Source organism: Bombina bombina, chromosome 5, assembly GCF_027579735.1.
Source record: "Bombina bombina isolate aBomBom1 chromosome 5, aBomBom1.pri, whole genome shotgun sequence".
In the NCBI taxonomy this organism is placed as follows: Eukaryota; Metazoa; Chordata; class Amphibia; order Anura; family Bombinatoridae; genus Bombina; species Bombina bombina.
Window position 1 is genome coordinate 387,389,645 of NC_069503.1, and position 25,590 is coordinate 387,415,234.

At 40.0% G+C, this 25,590-nt stretch overlaps 1 protein-coding gene across 1 annotated transcript in view; it reads left to right on the plus strand.

Moving 5' to 3' along the window:
- Positions 1-25,590, plus strand: part of KAT2B (lysine acetyltransferase 2B) — a 324,222-nt gene that overhangs the window by 228,266 nt on the left and 70,366 nt on the right. Inside the window, exons 10-11 of the mRNA XM_053714221.1 lie at positions 5,786-5,994; positions 22,447-22,573. Of these exons, the coding sequence (XP_053570196.1) occupies positions 5,786-5,994; positions 22,447-22,573 (336 nt within the window). The remainder of the gene's footprint in view (positions 1-5,785; positions 5,995-22,446; positions 22,574-25,590) is intronic.

Sequence of the window (25,590 nt, forward strand, 5' to 3'; positions counted from 1 at the left end):
CTCTAAGCTATGGTTGGGCACTTTTATATAAAGTTCTAAATATATGTCTTTAAACTTATTTTTGCCTTGATTCAGGATGATCAATATTCCTTATTTCAGACAAGTCAGTTTCATTATTTGGGTTAATGCATATGAATAATCAATTTTTTCTTAAAAATTGTTTTCAAATTGACTTTTTTTCCCTGTGGGCTGTTAGGCTCGTGGGGGCTGAAAGTGCTTCAATTTATTGCGTCATTCTTGGCGCTGACTTTTTTGGCGCAAATTTTTTTTTGTCATTTCTGGTGTCATACTTGACGCCAGAAGTTGTTCGTGATTGCGTCATTTTTTTGATGTTTTGCACCAAAAATGTCGGTGTTACCGGATGTGGCGTCATTCTTGGCGCCAAAAAATTTAAGGCGCCAATAATGTGGGCGTCTTTTTTGGCGCTAAAAAATGTGGGTGTCATTCTTGTCTCCACCTTTTTTTCACATTATTTCAGTCTCATTTTTTCATTGCTTCTGGTTGCTAGAGGCTTATTCATTGGCATTCTTTCCCATTCCTGAAACTGTCATTTAAGGAATTTGATAATTTTGCTTTATATGTTGTTTTTTCTATTACATATTGCAAGATGTCTCAGATTGACCCTGGATCAGAATCTACTTCTGGAAAGACGCTGCCTGATGCTGGTTCTACCAAAGTTAAATGCATTTGTTGTAAACTTGTGGTAACTGTTCCTCCGGCTGTAGTTTGTGATGAATGTCATGATAAGCTTGCTAATGCAGATAGTATTTCCATTAGTAATATACCATTACCTGTTGCTGTTCCCTCAACATCTAATACTCAGGATGTTCCTGTTAATATAAGAGATTTTGTTTCTAAATCTATTAGGAAGGCTATGTCTGTTATTCCTCCTTCCAGTAAACGTAAAAGGTCTTTTAAAACTTCTCATTTTTCAGATGAAATTTTAAATGACCGTCATCATTCTGATTTGTCTGTTTCTGATGAGGATTTTTCTGGTTCAGAGGATTCTGTCTCAGATATTGACACTGATAAATCTTCATATTTATTTAAGATGGAATTTATTCGCTCTTTACTTAAAGAAGTTTTAATCGCTCTAGTTCTTCTTCCAAAGGTGATTTCCAAAATTCTAATGGAACATTTGTTTGTGATGCTGGTGGCTCCAGCATGGCCTCACAGGTTTTGGTATGCGGATCTCATTCAGATGGCCAGTTGCCAACCTTGGACTCTTCCGTTAAGACCAGACCTATCTCAAGGCCCTTTTTTCCATCAGGATCTCAAATCATTAAATTTGAAGGTATGGAAATTGAACGCTTGATTCTTAGTCATAGAGGTTTCTCTGACTCAGTAATTAATACTATGTTACAGGCTCGTAAATCTGTGTCTAGGAAGATTTATTATCGAGTCTGGAAGACTTACATTTCTTGGTGTTCTTCTCATAAATTCTCCTGGCATTCTTTCAGAATTCCTAGAATTTTACAGTTTCTTCAGGATGGTTTGGATAAAGGTTTGTCTGCAAGTTCTTTGAAAGGACAAATCTCTGCTCTTTCTGTTCTTTTTCACAGAAAGATTGCTAATCTTCCTGATATTCATTTTTTTGTACAGGCTTTGGTTCGTATCAAACCTGTCATTAAGTTAATCTCTCCTCCTTGGAGTCTTAATTTGGTTCTGAGGGCTTTACAAGCTCCTCCGTTTGAACCTATGCATTCTCTGGACATTAAATTACTTTCTTGGAAAGTTCTGTTCCTTTTGGCCATCTCTTCTGCTAGAAGAGTTTCTGAGTTATCTGCTCTTTCTTGTGAATCTCCTTTTCTGATTTTTCATCAGGATAAGGCAGTGTTGCGGACTTCATTTAAATTTTTACCTAAGGTTGTGAATTCTAACAACATTAGTAGAGAAATTGTGGTTCCTTCATTGTGTCCTAATCCTAAGAATTCAAAGGAGAGATCTTTACATTCTTTGGATGTAGTAAGAGCTTTGAAATATTATGTTGAAGCTACTAAAGATTTTAGAAAGACTTCTAGTCTATTTGTTATCTTTTCTGGGTCCAGAAAAGGTCAGAAGGCCTCCGCCATTTCTTTGGCGTCTTGGTTAAAGTCTTTGATTCATCATGCTTATGTAGAGTCAGGTAAATCCCCGCCTCAAAGAATTACGGCTCATTCTACTAGGTCAGTTTCTACTTCCTGGGCGTTTAGGAATGAAGCTTCTGTTGATCAGATTTGCAAAGCAGCAACTTGGTCTTCTTTGCATACTTTTACTAAATTATACCATTTTTGATGTGTTTTCTTCTTCTGAAGCAGTTTTTGGTAGAAAAGTACTTCAGGCAGCTGTTTCAGTTCGATTCTTCTGCTTATAATTTCAGTTTTTTTCATTATTGAGATTAAAACTTTTGTTTTGGGTTGTGGATTATTATTATTTTTCAGCGGAATTGGCTGTCTTTATTTTATCCCTCCCTCTCTAGTGACTCTTGCGTGGAAGTTCCACATCTTGGGTATTTATTATCCCATACGTCACTAGCTCATGGACTCTTGCTAATTACATGAAAGAAAACATAATTTATGTAAGAACTTACCTGATAAATTCATTTCTTTCATATTAGCAAGAGTCCATGAGGCCCAGCCTTTTTTGTGGTGGTTATGATTTTTTTGTATAAAGCACAATTATTCCAATTCCTTATTTTGATGCTTTCGCTCCTTTCTTATCACCCCACTTCTTGGCTATTCGTTAAACTGAATTGTGGGTGTGGTGAGGGGTGTATTTATAGGCATTTTGAGGTTTGGGAAACTTTGCCCCTCCTGGTAGGAATGTATATCCCATACGTCACTAGCTCATGGACTCTTGCTAATATGAAAGAAATGAATTTATCAGGTAAGTTCTTACATAAATTATGTTTTTGTTACACAAGCATCTGGCAGATGTGCCAGATGCCCAATTTTTTTGTCAGGCCCTGGTTAGATTTAGGCCTGTGTTTAAACCTGTTGCTCCCCCTTGGAGCCTTAACCTTGTTTTTAAAGTTTTGCAGCAGGCTCCGTTTGAGCCAATGCATTCCATAGATATGAAGTTGTTATCTTGTAAGGTTTTGTTTCTTATTGCTATATCTTCTGCTCTGAGAGTTTTAGAACTCTCAGCTTTGCAGTGTAATTCGCCTTACCTTATCTTTCATGCGGATAAGGCGGTTCTTCGTACTAAATTGGGGTTTCTTTCTAAAGTGGTTTCAGGTAGAAATATTAATCAGGAAATTGTTCCTTCTCTCTGTCCCAATCCTCCTTCTCATAAAGAACTTCTGTTGCACAACTTAGATGTTGTTCGTGCTCTAGAATTCTACCTACAGGCGACTAAGGGTTTTCGCAAGTCTTCTGCCCTGTTTGTTTGTTTCTCAGGAAAGCGTAAGGGTCAGAAAGCTACTGCCACTTCTCTTTTACTCTGGTTGATAAGTGTTATTAGTTTTGCTTATGAGACTGCCAGTCAGCACCCTCCTGAGAGAATTACAACTCATTCCACTAGGGCTGTCTCCTCTTCTTGGGCTTTCAAAAATGAAGCTTCTGTGTAACAGATCTGCAAGGCGGCAACTTGGTCCTCTCTGCATCCCTGTTCCAAATTTTCCAAATTTGCTACTTTTGCCTCGGCTGAGGCTTCTTTTGGGAGAAAGGTTCTTCAAGCGGTGGTGCCTTCTGTTTTGGTCTGCTTGTCTTGTTCTCCCCCCCAGTCATCTGTGTCCTCTAGCTTGGGTATTGGTTCCCACTAGTAATTGATGACATCATGGACTCTCCATATCTTAGGAAAGAAAACAAAATTTATGCTTACCTGATAAATTTCTTTCTTTCTGGATATGGAGAGTCCACAACCCTACCCCTAAAATTATGACAGTTGTTTTTGACTAAACCTCAGGCACCTTTATACCTTTGTGTTATTCCTTTTTTCCATTTTCCTCCGGTCGAATGACTAGGGATTGTGGGTAGGGGAGTGACACTTAACAGCTTTGCTGTGGTGCTCTTTGCCTCCTCCTGCTGGCCAGGAGTGATATTCCCACTATTAATTGATGACGTTGTGGACTCTCCATATCTGGAAAGAAAGAAAAATCAGGTAAGCATAAATTTTGTTTTTTTACAGTTTTTGCCGGAGCTATCTCATTATGAATTTTAAATATAACAATTTGATATTGTAAATCTGCTGGGCCTGCTAAAATAAACAATATATAATTTGTGTTGGTCACTCACTGAAAAAAAAGCTAAAAATTGGCTCAGCACTGGGGTAAAAAATGGCTTAGCAGCAAAAGGGTTAAGAAAGTACAACCTGGAAACAACTTGTAATTGTTTGCTATTTAAAAATGTAGTAACAGTATTATGGCATGCCTATTGAAATCCTTTTAGAAGTTATTATCTAAAAATCCACTATTAAAGTTAATTCTATTGCCTGCATTGTCACAATTTCTTATAACCTGTTGTGATGTATTAGAAAAACCCCGCTCCCTTTTAAATTTGGGTTCATTCACTACAGTAGTTGCACCATCACAGGGCTGTCTTTACAAATCTTTAGTGGAACAGTTATGCAAGGCAGCCAACATGGTCTTTCTTGCATACATTGCCTAAAATCTACCTTTATAGTGTTTGGCTCAGGGTAAGCAATGTTTAGTCTAAAGGTCTTACTGTCTTTACTTCATTTTCTTTTCTCCCTAGACATCACTTGATCCAGACTTTGATGCTCACCCAACAGTAGTGATATTATTCTATGAGACTGTGAGAGAAAACCAGATTTATAGTTACCAATAAATGTATTTAATCATACTCAAATTAGAACTTATGAAGGTCCACCCTGCTTGGCACAGATATTTCTTGTGCTTATGTTTCTCAGAGTTATTTCATGGTCAAAATCTTTATTTTTTACAAATACATAGTTTTTTTTTCTTAGGTTTATGTAAACTAACTCAAGCAGTAAGGGAAAGCATATATCTAGGGGTGAAATCCACCATTTAGACTACTGGGAGGTAGGGTTGCCAGGTGTCCAGTATTCAGTCCAGTATTTTAGCAGGCTTTCCAGTAAAATCTGTATAAAAATACTGGACATTTAAATATCCAGTATTTTTAAAGACACCTGTCAGCTAAATGTAAAGGGCCTTCTAGGCCTCTATGCATTAGAATTATGGCTAAAAAAAAAAGTTACACTGTGCATTTTCTATTATATGTGTTACAGGCAACCATGGGGGTGTTCAATCATTGCTGGTTGTGTACCTCTAGCAGCCAAGGGGGTCACATCACTGCTCTGTACATGTGTTACTGGCAACCAAGGGGATAAAATGACTGTTGTGAAAAATATATGTGGTGGGATCAAGGTTGGGGCCTAAGGTTGAGCTTTTGTGGAGACATTGTGTGAACCCAGATACGTCCCGTATCCAATCACCTATAGGTTGTCCGGTATTTTTATAAAGCACAGCTGGCAAACATACTGGGAAGAGTTACCATCTACTCCAGTGGTCAGAAGCCATTTACCCTACATTAAGGTTCTACTTTGAGTGTAAAAAAACAAACAGTTTAATTGTAAGTATATTTATGTATGTAGCTATTTACAGATTTTTGTTATGGTACACAGAACTTATCATCCCATTTGTAACAGTCCAGGGAACACCTTTCCTTTGTGCAGTTTTTTTTTCTTTAAAATCATAATCTTCTACTACTACCATCACATTATATAACAAAAACTTTATATACAAAATATAATCAGCATTTCAAGATAGAGATGTAACTATTTAGTTACTATTTGTTTTCTTTTTCTCTTGTTTTTTGCTTATTAGACAAGCTTCTTGTCTGCAATCTCAGCAAGAGATGAAGCTGCAAGATTGGAGGAACGCAGAGGAGTAATAGAATTCCATGTTGTTGGAAATTCTCTAAACCAGAAACCAAATAAGAAGATCATGATATGGCTTGTTGGCTTACAAAATGTTTTCTCTCATCAACTACCTCGAATGCCTAAAGAGTATATCACACGTCTTGTATTTGATCCGTACGTTTTTCATACATACTTATATATATTTTTTTGCTACATTATAAACTAAAGGGTCATAAAACTCATTAGCATGGCGGGGAATTAAATCATAAGCAAACTATTGTAGCACACTTTATTATATGAAAAGCTAATTTAAAAGGACAGAAAAGCCCAAATGTATTTCTTTTATGAAATTTGCTTCATTATCTTGTTATCCTTTGGTGTAGAAACAGTATTGTACTACTGGCAGCTAGCTGAACACATCTAGTTAGCCAATCACAAGAGACAAATGTGTGCAGGCACCAATCAGCAGCTAGCTCCCAATAGAGTAGGATATGTTTGTATTATTTTTCAACATGGGATACTAAAAGTACGATGCACATTTGAAAATAGAAGTGAATTTCAAAGTATCTTAAAATTACATGCACTATCTGAATCATGCAAGTTTAAATTTGACATTCCTATCCCTTAAACAAAGAAATTGGCACCTTAGCTGCTAATTCAAAAGTATTATTATCAGGTATTTGTAGAGCGCCAACAGATTCCGCAGCGTATCCTCTTATGCATGAGTTTAATTGATAGAAAAGCAAGTCCACAGCCTGCGCATTGAGTACATGCAGAAGATGCTAATCTCAGAGTTAAAAAAACCCAGAGGAGCCTTTTTAACTTTTTATGTTGCGGTTCATGTTAAAATAGCTTTTTATGTATTTTGGGACAGATTAAGAGTGGAGCGCTAAACATTTTGCGGAAGCAATAAGGGGTTTATTGCAGGTGTTTGTGTGGGTTGGTACCTTACAAAGTACAGTAACACTACATAATAAAAATTATTTCAAAAAATATTGCACAAAAAACGTTTTAAGGGCTTAAAGATACAAGGTCTTAGGTGTGAGAGAAAAAAGGCAAGATATGGGCTTTAACAAAGACACACACACACACACACACACACACAAACACATATGTATGTGTGTATATATATATATATATATATATATATACATACATGTCTAAAATATGTTTATGTATATTTAGATATAATATGTATATATATATATATGTATGTTTATATGTGTGTATATATATATATATATATATATATATATACATTTACAAGATTCAAAGAAGAAAGTTTGGAGAGGTCATAGTAGTGTTCTCTCCAAAAGAGACAGGGATTTCAGCACTCCATATAGTAAACAATTATTTATTTAAATATTTAGTTTAATGCATGCATATGTAAGAATTAATTTAGAAATAGGTGTTCCAGGCCTCTACGTAACCAAACAACTTCTGGGTCCCCTAAGCCAAAACCACACAAGATTGTTGTAAATAAAATAAATTTATTTGTGCAAACAAAAAAAGTCAAAAAATCACATACATTTAAAAATACATTTTGTACATTAAATGCATAGATAAAGCTGGCCAGCTCACTCAGGTTAATATGATGCAGATAAATACCTAAAAATAGGTTATTGAGTTCTTAGGCAACACCCCTACCAGTGGGTAACCCTGTGTACCAACAGGAATCTGCTACCATGGATAATAGTGGGGATCCATGCGTAATCACTCATTTAGGGCACAAATGAAAATGACAACACCTATCTCAGAGGGTAACCCAAACAAATTAGAGAGGCTTGTTACCTTGAGATTAATAATAGGATCTATGTCAGTTACTTATGTGCTAAACTGTAAGAATGTAACAAAATTTTACATGCATTACATTTTACACACTTTACATTGAGAAAACAACACCCTGACCAGAGGGGGTAGCACCAATATTAAAAAAGGTTCCAGCTACCTTAGTACTAAATAGGGATCTATGTATCTCTAATGATAGATGTGTAATCACAGCAATAGTATCAATCACATGTATAGTGCAAGCAGTATAGATTACATAAGAACTATGTTAATAGGGCTTTCCACATCCGCTATGATTTTGTTCAAAGCTTAAGTGTATATGCTTTAGTGCATGTTCCAGACAGTACATTCCATTACAGACTCGTAAGTCCATGAATACTTTACAAATCACTTTTGTGCGCTTGTAGTGCTTCTCCTTTTAAGCTTGATGAAAAATCCGGGTGTGGTGCCTGCTTGCTGCTGTAGTTAGAAGAGCTGTGTACTGCATCGAGTATCTATCAGGGGCTGGTTCTCAGCTGTGCAAATGACGTCACACGCCAACGGCCGTTTCACCCCCCACGTGACCGAATGTCATTGGGGCTTCCTCAGGGCGTATCCTATTATTAATCTCAAGGTAACAAGCCTTTCTAATTTGTTTGGGTTACCCTCTGAGATAGGTGTTGTCATTTTCATTTGTGCCCTAAATGAGTGATTACGCATGGATCCCCACTATTATCCATGGTAGCAGATTCCTGTTGGTACACAGGGCTACCCACTGGTAGGGGTGTTGCCTAAGAACTCAATAACCTATTTTTAGGTATTTATCTGCATCATATTAACCTGAGTGAGCTGGCCAGCTTTATCTATGCATTTAATGTACAAAATGTATTTTTAAATGTATGTGATTTTTTGACTTTTTTTGTTTGCACAAATAAATTTATTTTATTTACAACAATCTTGTGTGGTTTTGGCTTAGGGGACCCAGAGGTTGTTTGGTTACGTAGAGGCCTGAAACACCTATTTCTAAATTAATTCTTACATATGCATGCATTGAACTAAATATTTAAATAAATAATTGTTTACTATATGGAGTGCTGAAATCCCTGTCTCTTTTGGAGAGAACACTACTATGACCTCTCCAAACTTTCTTCTTTGAATCTTGTAAATGTATTTGTTTACAAGGTCTGCACCCGATAATAATTAATATAAAGTGGATTTTTGATACCTTCTCCCTAATAGACTCAGTATACTGTGTATATATATATATATATATATATATTTATGTATTTTTATGTGTACATATGTATTTAAAGACATATATACACATAAAAACATATGTACAAACATATAAACATATATATGTCTTCACTGGAGCCCTTTGCAGTTAAGTAGATGACAACTTGTAAAATCATATTTCTTTCCTATGACATGGAGAGTCCACAATGTCATTCCAATTACTACTGGGACATTCAACTCCTGGCCAGCAGGAGGAGGCAAAGAGAATCCCAGCAAAGCTGTTAAATGTAAATCCCCAGTCATTGCCTTTGTCAATGGAGGATGTGGGAAGTTGGTGTCTGAAGATATTTAATCCTGTTAGCAAAGATTGGGGCTATGCTGTGTCCATGTCAATCTCTTTAGTAAGAGTAATGGTGGCTCTTAACAGTTAGAAAGCGGCGAGGTTGTCTGCTTTATTTCTAACATTATTGCTACCACCTTTAGTGAAAGCCAGAGTTGGTTACTTTGTTCTTTCTCTGTCTACAGGTCCCTGTTGGCGGTCAAGTGAGGCTTTCAGACCTGCAGCTGCTGTGTCTTCTCCGCAGCAGAAGTTTCCCTGGAGGGTAAGTCCTTTCTTATATATTTATTTGACTCAGGACTAAGCCCTTCTAAAGGGGTTTGGTTTGTATATTTCTTATATTTATCCGTTTTTTCGGATATAATGTGGCTGAGCAGCTATCTGGCCTTCTGCCATGAACAGGGATTTTGCCGCTCTGTTACTGGGCTGTTTTACAGTATAAGACCAGGACTTATGGTGTGTGGGGACTAAGGGTCATGGTGACTTCTTTACTTCCTCCTTTTATCCCTGTATATTCTGTTATTTCAGATATTTTAGGTGCTTCTTTTTTATAAGGGCTAAACATTTTCTGGAGATGTGTGTTATGTAACTGCCAAGCAAGAAGCTCTGTTAATATGTTTTGTTGCGCAGTTACGAGGCAGACGGTTGTATGGAGAGGGTTTCTCCTCTGCACTTAGTTATTGCAACTGTGGGAATGGTTTTTCCATCTAATGCGATTAGAGTCCACGGCTTCATTCATTACTTGTGGGAATACAGAACCTGGCTACCAGGAGGAGTCAAAGACACCCCAGCCAGAGGCTTAAATACCTCCCCCACTCCCCTCATCCCCCAGTCATTCTTTGCCTTTCGTTACAGGTCGTTGGCAGAGATGTGTCATAAGATTTCGGAGTAGTCTCTTATGGAGGGTAAGTAGTCTCTTATCTTCGAGATGGGACTGGAGTTTTAAGTAGTCCTGTCAGCCTCTCGGTGAGATCATGGATGGAAGTTAGAGTCCGGAGATGCAGAGAGACTCTTTCTGTGAAACCATCCCGACTCATATTAACAGCTCCTTAAGCAATCAGCGTTGATGAGTTTCGCTGCCTGCTTTCTTCACTCAAGTCAATGTCAGGAGCGAGGCTACACACTATCAAACTTGAGAGACCGTGTTCCTGTTACCCTGCCTTGATTCTGGTAAGATTGTTTCATTTTCTATATATGTAATGATAACGCAAGAAGACAGGGTCACAATGTGGCTCCTTTTATCTGTATAGAATCAAGGGTTAATATCTCCGGAAGGTGATTATTGAACAGGGGGGTAATGTATCCATGATTGCTTTATTGTGTTATTGCTGCGACATGTGTAAAATGTGGCTCGGGCAATGTGGAACAGTCAGGCCTTTTCCTCCCTGAATTACTGCGCAGCCTTTTTTCTTTGCGCGCCTTTTGCTGACTGCAGGGGTGGTCCTTCATGGCTCTTCACGTGACCTGGTGTGGCTCTTTCCTCTTCCTTTCCTGACTGTTGGTGGCAGGAGACAAAAGCGAGTTTTTCTGTGGGCCTGGGTCATAGGAGGTGGTGAGTGCCCCAGCCATTGGGCGTATAAAGGTGCCTATTTAATTTTTGTTAAAGTTATTAAAGGCGCAAGCTATGGAGGACTCTGCCTAATGCCTGTGTTTACTGTGAGGAGGTTGTGGTATACCCGCCTGCTTAACTATGTTCCACATGCCTCGATAAAGTAGTGCTGTCTAAAAGAAATAACATGTGTAGTACCACTGAGCCGTCCACCTCTGAGGGCTCTCCGTCCCGCGAGGTGCATTCCCTACATTCATCTCCGATTACACATGCAGCTCCCCGGTGCACTTTTAATCCTCCTGCAGGAGGGGCCATGTTACCGCCTGATTTTGCTGAGCAGTTGCAAACGGCGGTATCTGCGGTCTTTAATGCTTTACCTCACCAGACCAAGCACAAGCGAAAGGTTAAACATTGCTATCCTTCCCAGGGGTCATCTACTCCGTTGAATGTATCTGAGACTAGATTATCCGCTGATGCAGAGGATTCCGAGGATTCTCTCTCTGAGTCGGAATCTGCCCCAGTAGTGCCCCAAACTTTCCCGATTCCCATAAAGATAGCGAATATTATTAAGAATGAATGGGAGAGACTTGGATCGTCTTTCTCCCCTTCTTCTTCATTTAAAAAATTGTTCCAGGATCCAGACTCTCAGCTAGAATTTTGGGAATCTGTCCCTAAGGTGGATGGAGCTATCTCCACACTTGTTAAGCGCACCACTATCCCTCTTGATGATAGTTTGTCATTTAAGGAACCCATGGATAAGAAATTAGAGACCCTGTTAAGAAAGATGTTTCAGCACACGGGGTTCGTATTTCAACCTGCAGCCACAGTTGCTGCGGTGGTGGAAGCTTCTACCTATTGGTGCAACTCTCTATCTGAGATGATCGAGGTGGAGACTCCCCTCGATGAGATACATGAAAGAATTAAGGTCCTGAGGGTAGCTAATTAGTTTATTTGTGATGCTAATATGCAGATTATTTGCTTGAATGCCAAGACATCAGGCTTTTCTGTTCTGGCCCGGAGGGCCCTGTGGTTGAAGTCGTGGTCTGCTGACATGACGTCCAAATCTAGATTGCTTTCTCTTCCATTTCAGAGAAAGATTCTATTTGGTCCAGTCCTGGACTCTATCATATCCAAGGTCACGGGGGGGCAAGGGTGCCTTTCTACAGCAGGATAAGAAGAACAAACCTAAGGGTCCTAATTTTCGTCCCTTTCGTTCAGACAAGTCCCAAAGACAACAGCCTGCTGTGAATCCCGAGCAGTCCAAGGGATCTTGGAAGCTGGCTCAGTCTTGGAATAAAACCAAGCAGAGCAAGAAGCCTGCCGAAACAAAGTCGGCATGAAGGGGTGGCGCCCGATCCGTCTATGGATCTCGTAGGGGGCAGACTATCTCTTTTCACTGAGGCTTGGATGAGAGAAGTCCAGGATTCTTGGGTTCTGGAGGTTGTTGCCCAGAGGTACAGTATAGGTTTCTAGACTCATTCCCCCAGGGGCAGATTTCTCTTGTCAAATCTATCGACAAAACCAGAAAAACAACGTGCCTTCCTAGAGTGTGTGAGGGATCTCTCCTCTCTAGGAGTTATCGTACTGGTACCTCTAGCAGAAAGTGGTCTAGGGTACTATTCAAACCTTTTCGTGGTCCCAAAGAACGAGGGCACGTTTTGCCCGATTCTGGACCTCAATTGTTTAAACAAGTTTCTGTCAGTTCCATCATTCAAAATGGACACGATGAAGTCTATACTGCCCATAGTTCAAGATGGTCAGTATATGACTACGATAGATTTGAAGGATGCTTACCTTCATGTGCCAATACACAAGGATCACTTCAGGTTCTTAAGGTTCGCCTTTCTGGATCAGCACTTCCAGTTTGTAGCTCTTTCCTTCGGGCTGGCTACTGCTCCAAGAATCTTCACAAAGGTTCTGGGAGCTCTTCTCGTGGTGGCGAGATCCAGAGGGATAGCAGTAGCTCCTTATCTTGACAACATCCTGGTTCATGCTCCGTCCTACTGGGTAGCAGAGAAACATTCAAGAGCCCTACTCCTTCTTCTGCAATCTCATGGTTGAAAGATAAACTCAGGAAAGAGTTATCTGGTCCCCAGTACCAGAGTGGAGTTCCTGGGCATGATAATCGACTCCATAGTCATGAAAATATTCCTTACAGATCAGAGACGTTGCAAGATTGTCTCCAACTGTCTTGTCCTTCAATCCTCCTCAAGACCATCAGTGGCTCAATGCATGGAGGTGATTGGGCTCTTGGTATCCACTATAGATGTCATTCCATTTGCCAGATTCCATCTGAGGCCTCTTCAGCTATGCATGCTGAGGCAGTGGAATGGCAATCATTCGGATCTATCTCTCTGGACATCAGGTCGACTGAATCTCTCTCTTGGTTGCTCCGTCCAGATCAGCTGTCCCAGGGGGCATCCTTCCTCAGATCATCTTGGGAGATTGTGACTACGGACGCACGTCTCTCAGGTTGGGTAGCAGTTTGGGGTGCCAGGAAGGCACAGGGCAGGTGGAATCAGAAGGAGTCTCTTCTCCCGATCAACATCCTGGAACTTCAACACTCTTTGGGCTTGGCCTCTCCTGCGGTCGTCTAAGTTCATCAGATTCCAGTCGGACAACATTACCTCTGTGGCTTACATCAACCATCAGGGGGGAACGAGAAGCTCTCTAGCCATGAGGGAACTTTCTCGGATTCTAGAGTGGGTGGAGGCCCATGACTGCTCGCTATCAGCGATTCACATCCTGGGTGTGGACAACTGGAAAGCGGATTTTCTCAGCAGTCGTTTCATCCAGGGGCATGGTCTCTTCACCCCGAAGTGTTTGCAGGGATTTGCAACAGTTTGGGGACTCCATAGATAGATCTCATGGTGTCTAGACTCAACTTCAAGCTACCCAGATACTGGTTGTGGTCCATGGATCCCCAGGCAGAGCTGATAGATGCCTTAGCGGTGTCTTGGTGCTTCGCCCTAGTCTACATATTTCCTCTTTTAACACTTCTACCTCGCATAGTGGCACGCATCAAACAGGAGCAAGCGTCAACTATTCTGATTGCTCCGTCTTGGCCGTGGAGGACGTGGTTTTTGCGGATCTAGTGGGGATGTCATTGTCCCCTCCGTGGAGTTTGCCCTGTCGCAGGAATCTGCTGGTACAGGGTCCCTTTGTGCATCAGAATCTAGATTCTCTGAGGCTAACTGCGTTGAGATTGAACGCCTAGTCTTAGCCAGAAGAAGATTTTCTGAGTGGGTGAGTAATACTCTCATTCAAGCCAGAAAGCTGGTCACCCGTTGCATCTATCATAAGGTGTGGAGGACCTACTTACTCTGGTGTGAATCTCGTGGATATTCCTGGCATAAGGTCAGGGTATCCAGAATTCTTTCTTTCCTCCAGGATGGTTTGGAGAAAGGGCTTGCCGCCAGTTTCTTAAGGGGAAAATTTTTGGCTCTTTCGGTGTTGTTACACAAGAAGCTCGCTGAGCTCCCTGATATACAGTCTTTCGTTCAGACCTTGTCTAGGATCAGGCCTGTGTTTAGACATTCTGCTTCTTCTTGGAGTCTGAATCTGGTTCTGCAGGGGGCTCCATTCGAGCCTTTACATTCACTTGACATTAAGACTCTTGGAAGGTTCTCTTTCTACTGAACATTGCCTCGGCTCACAGGGTGTCTGAATTGGCGGCCTTGCAATGTGAGCCTCCTTACCTGGTTTTCCATACAGATAAGGCCGTTCTTCGCACTGCTCTGGGATTTCTCCCTAAGGTGGTGTCTGATCGTAACATTAATCAGGATATTGTGGTACCTTCCTTGTGTACTAATCCTTCTTCTTCGAAGGAACCGATACTTCATAACTTGGATGTGGTTCGAGCCTTGAAATTCTATCTTCTGGCTATGAAGGATTTCAGACAAACCTCAGCTTTATTTGTTGTCTATTTGGGGAAGCGTAAGGGGCAGAAGGCTTCTTCCACTTCTTTATCATTTTGGCTAGGGAGCTTGATTTGTTTGGCCTATGAGCAGCGGGACATAAGCCTCCTCAGAGGATTAAGGCTCACTCAACTAGAGCTATGGCTTCTTCTTGGGCCTTTAAGAATGGGGCCTCTATGGAGCAGATTTGTAAGGCAGCTACCTGGTTCTCCTTACACACTTTCACAAAGTTTTATAAATTTGACGTTTTTGCTTCGACTGAAGCTGTGTTTGGGAGAAATGTTTTACAGGCTGTGGTGCTCTCAGTTTAGGGTTTGCCTTTCTTTGTACCCTCCCGTTATTCATTCAGTGTCCTCTAGAGGTTGGGTATTTGTTTCCCACAAGTAATGAATGAAGCCGTGGACTCTCCTCATATTAGATGGAAAACATAAATTATGCTTACCTGATAATTTAATTTCCATTGTTACGAGGAGATTCCACGGCTCCCGCCCGGTTCTCCAGCTGAGTGGACCTAAATTTCTTTTGTTTTCCTTCTGGCATCATTTATACCTGATATTTTTATCCTACTGTTCCTTGTTCCCTCGGCAGAATGACTGGAGGATGAAGGGAGTGGGGGAGGTATTTAAGCCTTTGGCTGGGGTGTCTTTGCCTCCTCCTGGTGGCCAGGTTCTGTATTCCCACAAGTAATTAATGAAGCCATGGACTCTCCTCGTAACAATGGAAATTAAATTATCAGGTAAGCATAATTTATGTTCTTTATTCTCACTGTGTACAGATCCTTCCTCTCATAGTACCCCTTAGCCTTCGATGTGTTTGGGAAGTCTTTGTGTTTGATCAGATTTGTAACCTGATATTACTTAGCTTGTACTGTTCTCAGTGTTCGTGAATGCCGTTTATTTTAGCGCTCCCCTAATCTTACTAGATCCAGCGATCTACTAAGGGGCATGATTTTCTGTGGAGAGTACTACGGGGTTTAATCTCCCTGATCTCTTAGCCCTATCTCCTTATTTCACTAATGTGAAGGGAATGCAATCTAGTTTTTATTTATTCAAACTGTTTTCAGTGCTATTGCATCGTTCCCCTTTTGTACTGCTGCTCCTCCCCTGCTTAGGAGCTGCATATTGTGCCGATGTTTATGTGAAGGAGTTTCCACAGACGGTACCTGATTTGCTTTTCCTTTATTAATGAAAATAATTAAAGGCTCATTTGTACAGTATGTTTGGCGTTTTGGCGCCATTTTAACCAGCTCAGTGGCGGTTCATGTTGTATTAATTTCCCGCCTTAGAGCATGCTCTAATATCTGTAGAGCTGGCACATTTTATTTAGAGAAACGGGTTCTCAGCTGATCCCCTTGTTTTCTCTGCGATTTGAGTCTACAGATCGCAAGTATACTTCTCTCACTATTCAGCCACATAGCTAAATAAAAAGATTTTATTAAGAACTGCCTTTTTAATTTGTGCTTTTTCTTTTAGCATAAATATTTTGTGCTGTGTATCTGTAGTTTTTTTCTATTGTTCAGAAAATAGAGAGGTTTTGTCTGCCATCTGGTGACCGTTTTTGGTATTTGATTATAGATGGCATTTTATGTAGTCCTAAGTGTCTATTTTAGGTCTCTATTGAGATTCCTTTATATATGGAGAAAGGTTCCATATTCTAAGTATAAGGATCTTTTTTGTTGGACTCTCTTTTTCAAAAGAGTGTTTTTCTGTTGGGGTCTCTGATCTCATATTGATCATACCCTTTCTAATTTATGTTTATATTTCTCCTTATATCTATGTCATCGTGAATAGGTGACACACATATATTACTTTTAGTGATCTCACGGCTCTCATGGGTGTCTGTGACATCATGTATCCCTTTTTATCATATTAGTAGTAAGTCTCTAATATGTTTATTTTAACGGTGTTCATATTTGCTTTATATGGACTCAATATTTGTTGTCCTTATATTGAAGCGTTTTATTCTAAAGTCTGTTACATATATACCTTCCCCTTGAGGAAATTTTATTTCTTAAGGAGTGTGTAGAGCTATAGTGTTGTGGTCTCTCACACATATTCACATTCTTATAGTTGTATGTAGTGGTTCAATTCCCACTATAATATATATTATAAATAAGTTGGAGACTTATTTAAGTAACTGTATATTCATCTGGATGGTGACCAGTTACAAGGTTGCTACGGTTGTGAATACTGTCTTTTTATTGGTACGGCTCTTTGTCCGATTTATTTTCTAAGGAGGTGGCCATAGAGAAATCCAGAATGGGATCTGGGCTGTAGAGCTGGCTAACAATCCAAGTCCTCTTGAAGGTTTAGTCAGCCTTGGAATAAGGGGAAACTAGCCAAGAATCCTATTGCTGATTTAAAATCAGCATGGAGGGTCCACCCCCGATCCAGTTTTGGATCAGAGGGGGGCAGGAATTTCATTTTTTCCGGCAGACTGGTATACGCGAAGTCCCAGATATTTGGGCTTTGGACATAGTATCCCAGGGTTTCTGATTAGGATTCAAGTCTTGCCCTTCCAAGGGCAGAATTATCCTATCAAGGTTATCTGCATTCTAGCTAGAGAAAAAAGCCTTCTTAAACTATGTTAAGGACCTCTTCTCCCTGGGGGTGATTGTTCCTGTTCCTGTAGTGGAACAGGGTCCTGAATTCTATTCAGATTTTTGTGGTTCCCAAAGAGGAGTGAATTTTTCATTCCTTCTTTAGACCTAAAGTGTCTCAACAAATTCTTCAGGGTTCAGTTTTTCAACATGGATACCTTTCGTGCCATTCTTCCATAGAGCTGAAGGGCGCGTATCTTCATGTTCCCATTCAGGGATTATCCCCAGTTACTGTGGTTTGCCTTCCTGGACAAGCTCTTCCAGTTTGTTGCCCTTCCTTTTGGTCTTCTACGACTCCCAGAATCTTTCCAAAAGGTTCTGGGTGGTCAAATCTCAGGTATAGCAGTGATGCCTTATTTGGACAACATATTGGTTCCAGCGTCATCCTTTCAACTAGAAAGATCTAGTATAGAGACGTTGTTATCTATTTTACGTTCCAGGGTGGAATGTGAATCTGTAAAAGAGTTCTCTAGTACCAGAAACAAGGGTGTGTTTCTTGGGAACAATTACAATTCTCTATACATGAATTTTACTGACGGATGTCAGAATCTTTGTTATCTGGCTTTTTGCCTTTCTCTTCAGTCGTCTGTTCTTCCATCTGTGACCCAATGCATGGAAGTGATTGTTCTGAAGGAGCTTAAATGGATTTACTTTCTTTTGCTCAGTTCTATTTAAGGCCTCTGCAGTTATGCAGGTTCAGTGAATGGAACGGAGACCTCTCAGATCTCATGCAAAGGATAGATCTGGATCCTCTGACAAGTGACTCTCTTTCGTGGTGGATTTCACAAGACCTCCTGTCTCGGGACACATGCTTCCTGAGACCTTCCTGGGGGATTCTGACCACAGACGCCAGCCTTTTAGATTGGGGAGCAGTTTGGGACTCCTTACCAGCTCAGGGTCTGTGGACTAGGGAAGAATTTCTCTTCCCATATAGAGTTGAGAGCAATCTTCAATGCCTTGACAACTCGGCCTTAATTTCGTTAGTCTGGTTTCTCACATTCTAGTCAGACAACATCACCTTGGTGGCTTAAATCAACCACCAGGAAGGAACCTGGAGTTCCTTAGCAATGAAGGAGGTTACTTGCTTTCTGTGGTAGGCGGTAGCTCATGATTGTCTATCTGCCATCCACATTACAGGGGTGGACTTCTGGGAGGTGGATTATGAGCAGAGAGTTTTTTTATTCGCGGGGAGTGGGCTCTCCATCCGAAGATGTTCTTAAGGCCAACCCTCAAGAGGGGGTTTCCAAAGTTGGTCCTATTGGTGTCTAGTCAAGACACCTAGCTTCCAAAGTATGGTGCAAGGTCTAGAGATCCTCAAACCGCTCTGATAATCGTTTTGGTGTTTCCTTCGATCTTCAATCTAGCAGCTCTCCTTCCACGAGTCATTGCTCGGATCAAACAGGAGAGAGCTTCAATTAATTAGCTCCTGCATGGCCTCGCAGGATCTGGTTTGTGGATATGGTGAAGATGTCATCTCTTCCACCTTTGGAGGTTACCTCTGAGGAAGGACCTTCTACTTCAGGGTCCATTCCTACTTCAAAATCTGGATTCTCTGAGGCTGACTGCCTGGAGATTGAACACCTAGTTCTGTTCAGACGTGGTTTTTCGGAAGCGATTCGATTCTATGCTTCATACTCCTAAACCTGTTACTCGCAGGATTTAACATAAGGTATGGAGTTAATACCTTTATTGGTGCAAAGCTACAGGTTTCTCATGGAGTCGGGTGAGGATTCCCCGATTTTTATTGTTTCTCCAGGATGGTCTGGAGAAAGATTTGTCAGTCAGTACTCTGAAGGGTCAGATTTCTGCACTGTCTATTTCTTTGCACGAACGTCTGGCAGATTTACCAGATGTTCAAGCTTTTGTTAAGGCCCTGGTCTAAATCAGTCCTGTGTTAAAACCTGTTGCTCCTCCTTGGAGCTTTAACCTAGTTTTTAAAGTTTTGCAGCAGGCTCGGTTTGAGCCGATGCATGTTGTTGATATAAATTTGTTAGCTTGGAAGGTTTTGTTTCTCCTTACTATTTCTTATGCTCGCAGAGTTTCTGAGCTTTCAACTCTGCAGTGTGATTCCCTGTACCTTATATTTCATACAGATAAGGCGGTCCTTCGTACTAAATTGGGATTTCTCCCTAAAGTGGTGTCGGATTGAAACATCAATCAGGAAATTGTTGTTCCTTCTTTTTGTCCTAATCCTTCTTCTCATAAGGAACGTCTTTTGCATAACTTGGATGTTGTGCACGCTCTAAAATTTTACTTACAAACTACTAGATTTTCGACAGTCTTCTGCCCTGTTTGTTGTTTTCTCTGGAAAACGTAAGGGTCAGAAGGCCTCTTCTTTTACTCTTTCTCTCTGGTTAAGAAGTTTGATTCGTTTTGCTTATGAGACTACTGGACAGCAGCCTCCTGAGAGAATTACGGCTTATTCCACTAGGGCTATAACCTCTTCTTGGGCTTTCAAAAATGAAGCTTCTGTGGAACAGATTTGCAAGGCGGCTACATGGTCCTCTGCATATTTTTCCAAATTCTACTAATTTGATACTTTTGCCTCGGTGGTGCCTTCTGTTTAGGTCCTCCTGCCTTTTTCTCCCTCCCTGTTCATTCTGTTTCCTCTAGCTTGGGTATTGGTTCCCACTAGTAACTGGAATGACGTCATGGACTCTCCTTGTCATAGGAAAGAAAACAAAATTTATGCTTACCTGATAAATTTCTTTCTTTCCGGACATGGAGAGTCCACGACCCCACCCTCTTCTTAATTATAATTCGGTTGTTTTTTTAGTAAACCTCAGGTAACCTCAGGTAAACTGGAACACCATCCGGAGGTGTGTTCCAGTTTGATCCTCAAATGGGGGTGGCCGGAGCTAGATCTCATGGCAATTCAGCAGAATGCCAAGCTCCCGAGGTTCGGTTAGAGGTCAAGGGATCCACAGGCAGTCCTGACAGATGCGTTGACGGTGCCGTGGAATTTCCCTCTGAGGAAGGACCTTCTATTTCAGGGTCCCTTCCTTCATCCAAATTTCACTTCTCTGAAGCCGACGGCTTGGAGATGATACGCTTAATTTTATCTAAAGCGTGGGTTCTTGGAGTCGGTCATTGATACTTTGATCCAGGCTTGTAAACCTGTGACAAGCAAGATTTACCATAAAATATGGCATAAATATCTGTACTGGTTGAGTCCAAAGGTTTCTTATGGAGTAGAGTCAGGATCCTAGGATTTTGTCCTTTCTCCAGGAATGTCTGGAGAAGGGTTTGTCATCGAGTACTTTGAAGGGTCAAATATCTGCCTTGTCTATTTTGTTGCATAAGTGTCTGGCAGATGGACCCGATGTGCAATCTTTTTGTTAGGCCTTAGTCAGAATCAGGCCTGTGTTTAATCCTGTTGCTCCTCCCTGGAGTCTTTTCCTTGTTTTTAAAGTCCTTCTGCAGACTCCGTTTGAGCCTATGTATTCCTTAGATATTGAGATATTATCTTGGAAGGGTTTTTGTTTCTTGTTGCCATTTCTTCTGCTCGGAGAGCCTCTGAACTCTCGGCATTGCAGTGTGATCCCCTTATCTTATCCTTCTTCCTGATAAGGTGGTTATATGTCCTAAGTTAGTTTTCCTTCCTACAGTGTTTTGGGATAGGAATATTAATCAGGAAATAGTTGTTCTTTCTTTGTGTCCTAATCCTCCTTCTCATAAGGATCGTTTGCTGCACAACCTAGATGTGGTGCGTGTGTTGAAATTCTATTTGCAGGTGACTAAGGATTTTTGCCAGTCTTCTGCTTTGTTTGTCGTTTTCTCTGGGAAACGCAAGGGTCGGACAGCTATGGCTTCTCTCTTTCTTTTTGGCTGAAGAGTATAATTCACTTAGCCTATGAAACTGCTGGACAGCAGCCTCCTGAGAGAATCACGGCTCATTCCACGAGGACTGTTTCTTCTTCCTGGGCCTTCAAAAATGAAGCCTCTGTGGAACAGTTTTGCAAGAATGCAACTTGGTCCTCTCTACATACTTTTTCAAAATTGTATTATTTGATACTTTTGCCTCGGCTGAGGCCTCCTTTGGGAGAGAGGTTTTTTTTTTTTTAAGCAGTGGTGCCTTCTGTTTAGGTTCTCAGTCTTGTCCCTCCCTTATCATCTGTGTCCTCTAGCTTGGGTATTGATTCCCAACAGTAATTGATGATGATCCGTGGACATTAGAAAGAAAACAAAATTTATGCTTACCTGATAAATTTATTTCTTGAAAGGATGAGTTCACGGCCCTCCCTGTTATTTTCAGACAGTGTTTTTCGTATTATAAACCTCAGGCACCTTTGCACCTTGTTTCTTCCTTTCTCTCTTTTTACTTCGGTCGAATGACTGGGGTGGGAGGGAAGGAAGTGATATTTAACAGCTTTGCTGTTTTGCTCTTTGCCTCCTCCTGCTGGCCAGGAGTGATATTCCCAACAGTAATTGATGATGATCTGTGGACTCATTGTGTCAAGAAAGAAAGAAATTTATCAGGTAAGCATAAATTTAGTTTTTTCCCCACTTTTTTTGCTCCCTTGACTTCTATGGGGGAATACGTTAATGAGTGTGATATATCCTAACTTCGTCTTTTTGCTCATCGGGTTAGGGCGCAAGCAAAAATGTTTTACTTTCAACTTCCGATCGCTACTTGACGCACACAAAAAGCTTACTTCTTGCGGGGGTTAGCGCGAGCTGGATCGTTAAATACCACTTGTAATCTGGCCCTTTATGTTTAGATTTTTTGTAGTCATGGATCATTTCAAGTACATAATTTTGTTTTGACAAATAACAAACGTGAGTAACCTTTATTTGGCCAAATAGATATGAATACAATGCAGACTTTATAAGCCATTGTATTATTTTGTTACTTTGATGGCTGCAAAAAAAATATTTTAAAGTGTCGGTGCATTTTTCAGATGTTTAAAGATACAACCATAGTCACAAATATTAGTATCAGCTTCACATATTTGGCAGCAATAAAAATGTAGAATGAGAAATGCATTAGAAAATAAATAATGGGAAAAAAAACACTATTTGCTCTTGTTTATCAAGATGATAAGGGGGGACGGAATTATACTCACACATAATACTTATCTTTACTATTGCCAAAATTTGATTGTCAGTAAAATAGAAATTATTTTATTTCTAATTTAGCAATCTAAATGACATTTAGCAAGTTATGCATGATAGGAGGCATGTTTTCAAGCAAAATGTTAGAGTAACCTTTTATTTTCAGGAAGCACAAAACCCTTGCATTGATCAAAGATGGACGTGTAATTGGTGGTATCTGTTTCCGAATGTTTCCTAGCCAAGGCTTCACTGAGATTGTTTTCTGTGCAGTAACTTCAAATGAGCAAGTGAAGGTGAGAGTTTGTAAAGATGCTTATTATGTCTTTTTATTTAACATCAAATGTTCACAAAACACTCTCCTTACTCTGCTCTCTACTGTAGTCCCAGCATTTTCATTAACTCATTTCACTCATGCTGGAACCTACTCTGCAATTCTGTGTTGTGAGACTCATTAACAAATTGTAATACCCAATTAAAATGTGAGAAAACTGTTTTACTTATAATCTTTTGTATCTACAGCCTACATAATCTTTGTAGACCTACCTGGATGATTCTGCTCTCCCCATCCATCCTCTAGTATATTAAGCCCAATAATTACACCACTGTCAACTAAGGGTTTAGTCTATCATAACATCATTATATACCATTGCAAGACAAAATTATTTTAGCTGGGGTGCAACTTGTGCATCTCAGGCACCTCAACACCATCTGAGCGCCTCTTATTGGCTGCAAGCAAAATAGCTAGCAAAAAGCGAGCCAGCCTCAGCCAGGAGCATGTGGACATGTTGACGTTTTTTCATTTTAATGCAAAGTTTCTGAAAGAGTAAATAACGGCAGTTTACCCCTTTCTAGTTCTATCTCTTTTCAAAAAGTTTGTAGTTTTGTTTTTCTTCATTATAAAAATGCGTTTTAAAATTGGACAAACAGTTGTGTTAATGTAAAGTTTTATATTTGTAACACTCAGTATGTGGAGTAGAGGAAAACATTTTTTTTATCCAATTAGTCGAATCGGAAAAAATAATCGTCCAATTTATTTTGTAATTTGTAAAAGCTGTAAAATTTATATATTTATGTTCTCACTAAATGGAAAATCCAAATCTAAACCTTGTGTCCTCTCAAAGGACCCTAAATACAGTAGAAGAAATAATTATATAAATAAACAAGTGCACAATAAAAACACTTACTTTGAATTTGAAATGAGCAGTAGAATATTTTCTGGCAAATTTCATTTGATCTAAATGCATATACCTATTTACTGTGCACTTTTGCACGTGCTCAGTAGGAGCTAGAGCTTCAGAAAGTGTGCATATAATGGAAGTATATAGGGACATTTATTTTAAAATGCATGCTTCGTCTGATTCATGAAACTTTATTTTTGACTCTAGTTGCCCTTTTATTATTATTATTATTATTATTATTATTCTTTATTTATAAAGTGCAAACAGATTCTGCAGTGCTGTCAATGGGTACAGAGATAAAAGTTAAACGGTGATACAATACAATATAAGACACTGGACAAAATTTAACAAATACAGGGGGAATTGAGGGCCCTATTCCCGCAGGAACTTATAATCTAGATTTAAACTTTTAACTGAAAATTGTAAACCCCTGTGTTGCTGATCAAAGAGATCCTTGGCAGTAATATGTAGTTTATTTCATGTAATTGGCAAGAGTCCATGAGCTAGTGACATATGGAATATACAATCCTACCAGGAGGGGCAAAATATCCCAAACCTCAAAATGCTTATAAATACACCCCTCACCACACCCACAATTAAATTTTACAAACTTTGCCTCCAATGGAGGTGGTGAAGTAAGTTTGTGCTAAGATTTCTACATTGATATGCGCTTCTCAGCATTTTGAAGCACGGTTCCTCTCAGAGTACAGTGAATGTCAGAGGGATGTGAAGGGAGTATCACCTATTGAATGCAATGGTTTTCCTCACGGGAGATCTATTTCATAGGTTCTCTGTTATCAGTCGTAGAGATTCATCTCCTACCTCCCTTTTCAGATCTGCAAACCTCCCTTTTCAGATCTGTGATATGCTCTCATATACCATTACCTCTACTGATAACCGTTTCAGTACTGGTTTGGCTATCTGCTATATGTGGATGGGTGTCTTTTGGTACGTATGTTTTTATTACTTAAGACACCTCAGCTATGGTTTGGCACTTTATGCATTAATATAAAGTTCTAAATATATGTATTGTACTTATATTTGCCATGAGTCAGGTTTATGTATTTCCTTTTGCAGACTGTCAGTTTGATATTTGGGGAAAAACATATTTAGGAAATATTTTTCTTACCTGGGGTTTAGTCTTTTTTTTTCAAATTGACTGTTTTTTTCTTTCAAAATTTGCGGGCAAATTTTATTGCATCATTCTTGGTGCATTATCTAAGGAAAGCCTTTTTACTTTCAAAATGGTGACTATAAGGACTATTTTGCCTTTTGTTCAGCAAGGACATTATATGTCCACAATAGACTTGCAGGATGCATACCTTCATATTCCGATTCATCCAGATCATTATCAGTTTCTGAGATTCTCTTTTCTAGACAAGCATTACCAATTTGTTGCTCTTCCTTTTGGCCTGGCGACAGCTCCAAGAATCTTTTTAACGGTTCTCGGTGCCTTACTCTCTGTAACTAGAGAGCGGGGTATGGCAGAGTTTCCTTATTTGGACGATATCTTGGTACTAGCTCAGTCTTTACATTCTGCAGAATCTCACACGAATCAACTAGTGTTGTTTCTTCGAAAACATGGTTGGAGGATCAATTTACCAAAGAGTTCCTTGATTCCTCAGACAAGGGTCACCTTTTTTAGGCTTCCAGATAGATTCAGTGTCCATGACTCTGTCTCTAACAGACAAGAGACGTTTAAAATTGGTTGCAGCCTGTTGGAACCTTCAGTCTCAGTCATTCCCTTCAGTAGCTATGTGCATAGAAGTTTTAGATCTCATGACTGCAGCATCGGACGCAATCCCCTTTGCTCGTTTTCACATGAGACCTCTACAGCTTTGTATGCTTAACCAATGGTGCAGGGATTATACGAAGATATCACAATTAATATCCTTAAATCCCAATGTTCGACTATCTCTGACTTGGTGGTTAGATCACCATTGTATAGTTCAAGGGGCTTCTTTTGTTCGGCCAACCTGGACTGTGATCACAACAGATGCGAGACTTTCAGGTTGGAGAGCTGTTTGGGGATCTCTGACAGCACAAGGGGTTTGGAAATCTCAAGAGGCGAGATTACCAATCAATATTTTGGAACTTTTCAGGGCTCTTCAGATTTGGCCTCTGTTGAAGTC